We start from the raw sequence: 11,296 nt of genomic DNA on the forward strand, positions 1-11,296 counted from the left end.
TTCCAAAAAATCTTTTTTATCATATGTCAAGAAAAATACTAACTACTGATACTTAATTCCAACTGAGACAAAATGAGCTGTAATTGTTAGCAGTAGAGTGCCCAGTTAAAAGTCTTACTTCCCAACAACCCAAATCTGTATTTATATTAGAATGCCAGTGAGATCACAGTTTTCATCTGCTGGCTCAGCGGAATCCCCAAAAATAGTTACATCCCTATTAATGAGAAAAGTTAACATGACTATTCCAGAAGGAGAAGTAACCAGGAACTCGCAAGGAAACAAGCTACAGATTGTGCAGCATTATGAAATGCTGAAGAATGGCACTACTGTGAGGGTTTGCACAGATTAAAGTCATATCAGGGTCTGAACTATAGCAAAATATATGCACTTTACACTTCCACTGCCAGGAAAAACAGCTTGGGGTCAGTACTCCAAGGAGCATGCATAGTTTAATAGGTATAACTCAGTTTTAGAGCCTGGGTTATTTGACATCCCTTTAAATTACTCCAACTCAGTCATATTTCCAGTGTGCTTAAAGCCACAGGGCACTGCAAGACCAAGCCTGAAACACCAGCCTTCAAACAGCAATCTTCCAAGTATGCCTGATTTTATTTTACCAGAAAGGCTACAAACACTGAGCACACGCCTTTGGCTTCTGATTGAAGCACACAGATGTAAATATGAATTCTGTTTTCATATCCTTTAGCCTATCAAACTCTATGGCATCAGATAAATAATGTTACTGAAAATCACTATAATAAAAAATACTGAAGAATGATCTCACACCCAGCAGATTTAAATGGAAAAAAAGGCAGACAATTCACTACAGAAAATGTCAGTCCCTGCACATTAAATTTAGACTAGCCCCAGCTCTGCAAAAAATAACAGCATTACCCGCCTCACAAAAAAACCCTTTTGACTGAAATCCACTGCAGCTACCTGAAAAAGTGTACCAGTCAGAACTGACTGCAAAAGATCCTGCTGTGGTACCAATGCCTGGGAATATATTCTGGCAGGAATCTCATCTCAAAATTTTCATTATCATTTTCTTTGTTTAAGTGAATTTCAACTCATCCTACAGCAGGTCATTTCCCAAGTCAACCGAGGACAAAATCCCCAGGAACCTCCCCATTTTCAACCCTCACTGCTTCCTTGTGGGGCACCTTTAGCAAGGTTTAGGCCTTGCCATATTGCAGTAAGCATATTATGGCTTTAAAACACTTTTCAAAGCCAACAGGCAAACTGCCAAAAGGTGTGCCACAAGCATAAGTAACCTGATGCCTTAATAGGTCAGGACCCATCTGAAAGCAGTTTTTGGGAAAGCACTAGTAGGAACCCAGGATATTGCCAGCAGCACATAAGATTAAAAGAGAATACACAAAATGAAAGCAAAGTCCCATCTAACAGAGACTCCATGATTCAACCCTACACTGCATCTGGTTACTGAGCACAAAAACTCCTCACAATAGAGCTCCAAGGACTTGATTTAGTTTTCCTGTTTCAACACAGCTGTGGTCATCCAGCAGACAAATGAAAATGGGAAGGCAGGAAAGACATACTCACCCTCTGGCTACAGAAAAAAAAAGTGATTGTTCAAGATCACTGTTTGCTGTGTCTGCTTTCCCTCCCTTCCCAAGCTTAAGAGACTTCCTGCCTTTAGTTAAAATACTAGCATGTGTATTGCTCTGGAAAAGTATTTACAGAGCTGCGGGAAGTCCTGATCTCAGCATAAACTTAAAAAACTGATTTTGTCTTTTAAGAAACTGGCAGCTTCCTGGTAGTTTTATCTGGAATTTTAAAATTTGAAAACCTGGAGTGAGAGGGAGGAGGGGGGCCAGTAAACTGAAGTGTATCCACTGAGAAGCAAAGTTAAGCTTCCCACCTTGCCATTTCACAAATATCCCTTCTACCTAAAACACATCAGCAATGCACATCAGATACACAGCTCTTACAACGCAGCTGTGAAAAGCAACTGCCTTTAAGTTCCAACTGTTTAATCTATGTTAAAAGTGTCAAGTATTTACCCAAGCCACTGATGAAGATCACTTGACTTCCAACATTTAGCTGATTCAGTATCACCAGCCTAGGGTCCAGCACTCAGGTCAGCAAGACCACTAACTTAAACTTCTCACACAGTATTTCTTTTACTACAGATATATAGCTTCTATTTGGCTTATATTTTTGTATTGCAAAATAATTCTTTAAGTATATTACCTTGTCTAGGGAAGGGCAGACACAGTATCTATAGGCAAGAAAGCTAAGCTACTTTGTGGTTAAGCACTGGGTTTGCCACCTTCTCAAAACACTTTTAGACAGTTTAGCCCATCTTTACTGCAATTAACCTGTTAAAACCAAATACCTCAGGCTAGCCAAAACCTGTGCCCCACTTCCAGATGAATCATAACTTCAGTTCCCAGCCTCTACCTAGCTCAACCTGGGGATTATCCCATTGCTACACCCATCCTCCCCCCATCCCTGTCAGTGCATCCTCCACAGGGGCCACAGCTACAAACCCACACCCGTGCCAGGTTTGGCCCTGGATCAGGAACCCTGTCGTGCCCATGTCTCCCTTGAGGGATTCCAGCCTAGAGGGGCTGGCTGAGGAGCAGCTGAGGCCACAAAGGTCCCTGGAAGCATGAAGGAGCCTGGCACCTTTATGCTTCTATTCAGAGCAAACACATAAAGGTGTTTTACAAAAGCCTTCCTGCTTTCCTGCCACAGATAGCACAAAGGAAAATGCTCACAGCTGTGCTGTCACAGGCAGAGAGCAGCTGGTTCAAACAGCAAGTACAGAGTACAAATAACAAACAGTTTGCATGAGAAGGTGCAGAGAGGGTCAGGTCAGGCCCTAGGAAAAAAGAAACCTGGAACAAACCCATAGGAACGTTGTTCTGTAACAGTATGGCATAAGCACTTCAAGCACAACCAGTGACTCTGCTGCACAAACAACAATAATCTTGGACTAGGAGACTGGAACATGTTGCCCACAGAGGCTGTGGAGTCTCCTTCACTGGAGACATTCAAGAACCATCTGGATGTGATTCTGTGCCATGTGCTCAAGGATGTCCCTTCTTGGGCAAAGGGGCTGGACCAGATGACCCTGTGGTACCTTCCAACCTTTAACATTCTGTGATTCTGTGATCTTTTCCTCACCACAGCACTCTGGCCAAAGTGATATCCTCATGGTATATGGAGTTTGATTTGCCAGGAAGAAAAGCAATGTAATTTTTTCTCCACTCTGGCAAACATACAATACATTTAAGGATGTTTCTGTGATCTCTAAATCAATTTGTAGTCTTGTTAGTTTTAGGTAACACTGGGGAGATGCTGGGAAGCTGAAATTGCTGGTTACTTTGCAGATAAACAAAATACTTCTTAAAAGAAGACAGTTTATTTCTCTCCGTCTCGACAGGAATGTGAGGACTGAAGTAATTTTGATCAAAAATGACGAGATAGTAAATGTGAAAACAACTGCTTCAAAACTGTTTTCTAAGTTGTACAAATTCTGAAGGAAAAAAGTAAATTATATCTTGCCTGTGTATAATGTACTCAATTTTTCTGTCCCTTTGAAGATGCACTACCTGGGCTCATGATGATAAATTTAACTTTTCTAAAGGTATAAATGTCACATTTAGAGAGTAAACATCTTTTTTCCGTTTCCATTTGAAAGAGGAGTGAGTATTTCCTGGTCACTAAGGGGAGGTTGTGCTTGCCAGTCCTCATCACACAGACACAAAGCCTCCTGTTTATCCATGCCCTGACTGCTGACAGCTGACAGTGGCCTGCTTACACCCAGCCTCACTTGAACAAAGGAGAATTAGTTCATGGACAAAAGCTACCATCCTTAGTAGGCAGGCAGCCAAACAATGTTCATTTTAACTTCTCTTCTTCAGCTGCTGGGCCACAGAGTCATTCTGACATGAGAGATTTATTTCCCTAGTGATGGACCCGATCTTCAGAGCACAGACCCACGCTCCCCCAACACCTGGATGGCAGGAACTCCTAGGGACGCAGGACTCATGCATGAGCTGAGAATGGAACATGTCACAACAAATAACTTGCAGGCCTGAAAATTGTCCTCCTCCCAGCCTCCCTATGCAAGTTCACAAAACAGTTAACTTCAGTTCTTTGCTGGGCTCCTCAGATCTGCTCTGAGATACAGAAACAACAAAGTGAGTAGTCATATGAATGGCAGAAGTGACCTTTTTAAAAGCCACCTCTTTCTATGCAAACATAATGACCAGGTTATTACTCAGTATCTTGACAGCAAGACAGAGAATGAGACAGAAACACAGAGGCCTCTGCCTTTCATCTTTCTGCAAAAGAGATAAGAAACCAACCCAGAGCAAGAGCTGCTGATACGTGCCCTTAACAGACACTTCGTTAACATCATATCATAAAAAAGTACAGAAGTGAATGAAACACCTCTAGGCTCAGAAGAGTTTACTGCCTTCTCAGATGTAGGGATTTCCCCACCATGAGCCACCCAATGAGAAATTCACCTGTGATGCTGTTTTTTAAGACCATCCTCAGGGTGAAGATGATCCTAAAGAAAGCAAGCCCAACTCAAGCACAGCTACTCCATTCATTTTCCTTCAGATCTTTCTGCCTCAGTGGGAAGGGGGAAATGAAAATTTTGCTGTTTAACTAGATGTTGAGAACAGGTGTGCTGTTTGCTTCCTCTCTGCTGCCAAAAATGTAACTGTGTAAGAAGGACTTCTGGAGGGGAAAGCCTCAGTACAAAAGAAGCAAAAACCAAAACATAACCAAACATCTCTATTTCCTTTTCCATGTTCTCCTATACCTTCAGAAATTAAGATATTATAAACTCTAGGAAAAGGTCTACATTTTTGTCCTATAAGCTTTCAAATACAAAAATGCAAAAAAATCAGAGGAGACTCGTATTCTTAAAACAAGGTTTGTCAACAGCCTTAAGTGCTCAGCACTTCAGTGATTTGTGGTACATCTTAAGCACATCTAAGACACTTGCAAAGCAATTTTCTCAGACATCCTCTAGAGGTTTAGTATTAATTTTTTTTGCAGGTATAAAGACTGTGAGTGAAGTCTTTTAGCACACTTGCTAAGAGTGCTAAAAGGAACAGTGCCAGACTTCATCTCATAAGCAACAAAAAACTTACAATGATCACAGCATCCACTGCAAATGAAATCACAGCATCATTTTCTGTCATCTACTTTATTAAACATGGAGCACCCAATACAGGTATCACCTTATTTCTATCCCCATTCAAAATTAAATATTTTTTTAAAGTCTCTATCAATAGGAAGTTATATACATTTTCATTCTCCTTTACAATAAACCTATTGAATATATTTGGAGTAATGTACTTCCCAAACTTTGAGAAGCACAGTCTATTACTCCTATATCACATATAAGAAAGCTCTTCATGAAATCTGTTTTAAAATTATATAAAATTATAAAAAAATTACATTAATCTGTTTTAAAATGTTAAAAATTATAGATTTTGCTACGGACAATAATGCTAGACCAGCATTTCAGTTTTCTTTACATTTCCTGCAATACCACACAGCCCTGACTTAGCACAAAAAACCTCTAACTTCCTTAGGCTTGTGATGTTGAAGAGAATGACCACATTCTTTCCAGCCTTGCTGGAGCTGGTTTTCATTTCCTTAGGAATTGCCATATTCACACAACCACCAAAAACACACATCTGCTGACACTCAGGGCAGGCAAAAAACAACACACTATGCAAGACAAGTTGATTTGATCTACACATTTCAATTAACTGCTTTTCTGTCAACTGCCTCACTGGAAAACAACACCAAGAATTTGAAGTCACACTGTTGATGTGTGTTGCAAACCCTGAGTGAGGCTGGTTTTTAGAAATTTCCCAAACCTCTAAGGGTATGAGTGCCTTGCAGGTAATTGTATGTGCACGTACAAGAGTATCTCATGGCCCACTGTGCCACTACAGCATCTGTACTGGAGAGAGAGGACACACAAAAACAGTTCATGGGAATATCTGCAGAAGCACAAAGAGAGATTAATTTCTGTGCTATATATCACATCTCTGCCCAAAAGTGTATTTATCAGGGAAAACAGAGCCATCTCCCAGCTGCCAGACGAGAAGAGACAACAGCAAATAACTAGCAGCCATTCCCAATGCCACCCTGTTATTCTGGCACAGACACAGCAGCGAAGTCAAAAAAATGAACTTGCTGAGACAGGAAATTTTTTGCAGCAGAAGCACCAGAGATCTTCTAAATAGGCTAAGACATTCAGAAATTAGTATTTGAAAGAGTGAACAGTACTTCCATAAACAAACAGTTCAGCAGTTTGTATGTTTTTTTATTGATATATGCCAGTATGAGCAGGAGGTTTCTGTTTAGAAAAGAAGATTTAGATCAACAAGCTAACTTTTGTTGTGCCAGGCTTTCAAAGTGGAGGAAAGACAAGGGAAAACACACCCAACAGCCATAAATTACTCCCAGTTCTTGGCTCCAATTAGATATCAATTTCCAAAGGACTTGAGTGGGCTGAAATAAAAAGCAGGGACTTAAACCACATTTATGTGAAATATTTGGCTGCATAAGACATTCAATGACAGTCTGCTTTGCTGTAGTTGCCTGGGATGTCCTGGGGTTGCTGTCTGTCAGAATATCTTAGAAATCCCCGCAGTAGATCATATGCAAAAGAGAAAGAGGCAAAATTAAAAACCTCCATGGAAATACCCTGTGGCTATTAGGACCCATTTAAATCCTTGCTTATAAGACTGTAAAAAAATGAAGAACAAACTGGACAGGTGTAATACTAGGAGAATTATGGTAATTTGAGAGTAAGAATTACTATAAAAACTAACAGGAAGGACAGGAAAAAGGTTCAAGTTAGTCTGAGGAACTGGGTAGTCAAAAACTCACCAGCTGAAAGCACTGAAAAAAAATTTTTTGACAGATATGGAAGACACTGGGAGCTGACCAAAAAAAAAAAAAGCCCCAGAATAAAACCCTCACTACTCTGCTTTCTGCAGATAAACCCAATGACTCTCCTACTGGCTGCAGTTTGCAGCTAGGAGGAAAATTTTCCTCAGCAACAAGCATATGCAATATCCTAATCAAGGAAGAAAATATATCCATAATGTTTTTCACAGACGCCTTATTTGCTCTTGCCAGCTTACACACGATCTTTCCCCTTGCCAATGTATTCCAGAGGCACAGTTTTAAGAGATTTTGCACATAGCAATAAAATGTATTCTGAATTAATGGTGCTAAATAAACTTACATTTTGAAAAGGATTCAAGTTTTCCCATTTTACTTCCTTCACTAATACTTGTTCAAAGCAAGCCCTGCCTTTTGCAGAGGAAATGTCACGGCTCCAGCACCTCCACACAGGATAGAAACAGTTTTAACAAGACACAGGGCTCTGTGACTGCAAAGAAACCCGGGTTTAAGTTAAGAAAAACCATGTAACCCAGACTTCTTCAATTTCCATGGTTGCCACCCATCCTAAGCAATGTAGGCATGCTGGTGGAGATCTCCACAGCACAGACACTAAACTAGAAATTTCACTTTCATGAACGGCCATAAAAAGAAACACAATTTTAGATCAGTAGGATTCAGCGCTATACGGAAACTAACTAGGACCATATGAAAAAAAATTAAATACAGTTCCTTCAACGTTTCCTGTCTTAGAAGGTTTAAAATTAAAAAAAAAAAAACACAAATAAAAAAACACAAAACAAAACAAAAAAAAACCCCAAACAAACAAACCAATGAAACCTCCAGCAATTTAAAGCCTTGATTCTGTGTTAACAAATGCATTCTCCACTGAAATATGGTGAGGGGAGATGTTCCTCATGGAGAGCATTGCAAACAGGGTATTTCTTTCAGTGTGAGCTGCAGGAGTTAAAACTTGCAAGTCAAGAGGAAGCAAAAGAGCTGGCAACGTTTAGGTTTCACCACGTGCAAAATAACTGCAGAATTACAAATTGCAACTCTAACAAAATAAACTGCAGCCTTTGGGGAACAAAATTATGTGTAATAAGAATGCCTGTCCAAAGAATAGAATAAAATATGCTTCAATTATTTTGAAAAACTGCTGCTAAGCCCTTTTCTCTTTTGCGCATAGCCTGCTGTCCAGATTTCTAACACATTCTTGTCAAAGCAGCAATCCCAGGACATCCCAGGCAGCTAGAGTCTCTCTAAGAGCTAACCACTTTAAATGCAGAAAGACTCACCTAACAAAAACCTCAATTCTACAAAATGCAGAATTTGTATAAGCATCACTCCAAAAGGTAAAGCAGCTAATGACAGCTTTAGGAAGAGCTGCAGTTCTCATTTAAAAGTGGAGGTGCAAAGCCAATGATTAAGGATACAGCTCCTTAGGACAGCTGTAATCCTGTAAACCTGAAAAAAATTACACTGAATTAGAAATAATGGCTCATTTATCCCCACAGCTGTGTATTTATTAGTCAAAAACATAGCACACAAACACATTCTGCATTCACACACCTGCTCATCAGCACCTGAGGAACTTGCAGTATGTGAGGACCAATTCCACATCCTACAACCTCGGGTGGCTACTGAAGTACCACCTCCAGCTTTATGAGCGGAAACTCCAGTCAAGGCCCCAAAAGGCACATGGACAGACTGATTCCTATCACCAACCACAGCATGTAACAAGCCGCACAGACCATAAAAAATAATTAATTTATTCAAAAAATTTCCACTTATTAAATAAACCAAATCTCGTATTAAACACTTTTCCCAAGTAGATTTTTCCTCAACACTACAGCATCTCTCTCTTTCACCTAGTTGGTGCAAAAAATTTAATTCCCAATGCATGCCACTGACGTTCCATCCCACGAAGTAACAGACACGATCATTTTTTGCTCTTTCTTATTATGACAGTGGTGCCAAAGTAAGAGCTTTTCCTCCTCCACCTCCTCCTTCTCCTCTCATTTTTGGTACCTCTTCTTAAAGCTTTATCAGCTTTCAGTCTCAATTTAGAGCCTTAGAAAAGCACGAAGCTTGTCTGCAAAGCAGTACCCTGGAGAAGTTAGAGGTGGCAAACTGAATAGGCAGTGTCAGTGTGAGCTGAATGACAGTGCAAACCCTCTCAGCGAGGTGCAAGGTGTTTTCGGCACGCCCCGCTAAAAACTCAGAAGACTAAGGAGGCTAGGTCAGTATTTATCTTAAATTCCCTACTTAGATGTCCTCATATACAGCCATGAGAAAGCAAAGAAGGGCTACTTGCACTAAGGGATGTGGGGCAAATTAATGCAATGGAATCTTGTAATAGGTTTGGCGAAAAGTGTGAGAAAAAAAATATTGGGGAAAAGTAGAAAGTTCGTTTCGTATAACTCAACTCCACCCACTGCCGCACATTTCGAGACACGGGTCGTGGAAGCTGCTCAGTAACAAGCGCCAGATCGCCCTGGACTTCCTCCTGTCACCACAAACCCCAGCAACTTCCTTGCTATGGGAGGGCCCCGGACGCAAGGATGGGGTTCTGCCGTGTTCCATCACAGCGGTATTTCCAGGCATACACATGGCATACCTCTATTATTAAGAACAGTAAAAAAGAATTAAACTGCCGCCTCTCCCAACAATTAGGAGTCGCTCAGGATTCTTAGCGACTGAACTACGCGCCAGCAGATCTTTAAATTCATCGTCCGTCTGTTTGCCTGTATTGTTCCTAACCACAGAAGCCCTGGCACTTCGCAAAGCCCGGAGAAGCTCAAAGGCAGGCGGACTTCAGCACTTCACCTACAAGGCAGCAGCAGCACCACGACAGCCCGCAAGAGAAACTTTTTTTTGCCCTCGCGTTTTACTCCCGGCTGTTTACAGAGCAGCCCGTGAGTCACCCGGGCAGAGCCCCCTGCTCGGCCCGCCCTGAGGCACCGCGCCCGCCCGGGGCCAGCGAGGGGTGACGCTCGTCCCGGGCTCTGTGCCCCGCCGCACCCCGGGGCACAGGCAGCCGTAAGGGGCAATTCCGCCCGTCCCCGCCGCTGTCCCGCGGGGATCCTCGCCCGCTCCCGTCTCACCTGAGGCGCCGAGGGCGGCGGGCAGCCATCCCGCCCGCCCAGCAGCGCCGGCAGCTGCCGCCTGCCGCCGCGCAGCGCCCGGCGCAGCCCGGCCAGCATGGTCCTGTGCACCTCCGCCTCCTCTGCCCCGCCGGGTCCGGCCCCCGCGGCCTCAGCCTCGGGCCGGCGGCGCCGCTGCCGCGCTGGGCGTGGGCGGGCGGCTCCGCCCGCGGCCGGGGCGCCGTGCGCGCCTTCCCCCGGCCCCTTCCCGCCCGCCGCCGGAGGGGCCGTGCCGGGCCGGGCCGTGCCGCTCCCGTCCCGCAGCTCGGGCGGTCGCCGCCGCCCGGCCGGGAGCTGCTCTCGCCCCGCCGTGCCCAACCCACCGCCCTTTGCTTACAGGTGCTGGCACTCCTCCTCCGCGTCCTTCCTCTTCTTATAACTGAAACAGTGTTTACATTAAAAATATTAAAAAAGCGATTAAGTTCTGTCTTACCAGAACATCTGGCTCCTCTGTCACTGAGTATTGCCCGCTGCTCCTGGGTTTCAGTGAAATAAACACATTCAGGTACCACAGAAATGAGCAGCAAAGCAACAGAACACGCTCCTGTAGTTAGTCAGTTTATGTGAGAGTTTACAGCAGCAGAGCAATTAACAAGGCTTAGCATTTTCCTACTCAGTCCTATTTGTTGGGTATCACCTCCATGCCTACAAACACGGTTTTCACGTTCAGTACAAACCACTGAAGGACTCTCAGCAGACCCTCGGCACTGCATCAGGGAACCATACTGGGAAGCTTTGTTGTATTCCTCTGCTTTCTCCACCCTTGCTGGTGTTCCTCCAAAGCAATGCTGCACAAAAAAAACCTTCCCTGAGGATGAAAAAAGGATCTCAGAAAATGGGCTGCTGTAGAGCAGAAAGTGCCACTGTCCTGGAAAAACTCTGCAACTGCACACTTGATGGCTCAAGGGGACTAAATTAAGTCCCCACTTGTGTTCATCTTCTGAGCTCTGGAACAGAAACCTCCAGCAGCTTAGACTTTAGGTCACGTAGACATTCACTCACATTTCAGGGCCACTGTGATCTATTAAAATGAATGTGATCCCAGGAAACAGTAGAAGAGCAGCTGTGCTGTCAGCAGGCAGTGACTCCCAAAGGCATCAATTTGTGCTACAATCACTATTAGTATTTACTATAGCAAAAATTCTCTGAATTTTTTTTAGTAATTTCCCTTTATGAAACTGAATTAATGTCTCAACCTTATGTACCTTATTTCATAATTTATATTAGGATCCACA

The 11,296-nt window shown here is 43.1% G+C and overlaps 1 protein-coding gene across 2 annotated transcripts in view; it reads right to left on the reverse strand.

Moving 5' to 3' along the window:
• Nucleotides 1–10,689, reverse strand: part of MCUB (mitochondrial calcium uniporter dominant negative subunit beta) — a 42,427-nt gene extending 31,738 nt beyond the window's left edge. Inside the window, exon 1 of one of the 2 annotated variants that reach the window (XM_072928528.1) lies at nucleotides 10,495–10,689. Coding sequence is in view for 1 of the 2 variants with exons in the window: in XM_012573381.5 (XP_012428835.5) it covers nucleotides 10,023–10,121 (99 nt within the window). In the remaining variant the exon portion in view is untranslated. Of the gene's footprint in view, nucleotides 1–10,022; nucleotides 10,393–10,494 lie in introns of those variants that run through there. The other variant, XM_012573381.5, reaches the window with a different exon arrangement.
• Between the last annotated feature and the right edge of the window lie 607 nt (nucleotides 10,690–11,296).

Source organism: Taeniopygia guttata, chromosome 4 (genome assembly GCF_048771995.1).
Source record: "Taeniopygia guttata chromosome 4, bTaeGut7.mat, whole genome shotgun sequence".
Classification (NCBI taxonomy): Eukaryota; Metazoa; Chordata; class Aves; order Passeriformes; family Estrildidae; genus Taeniopygia; species Taeniopygia guttata.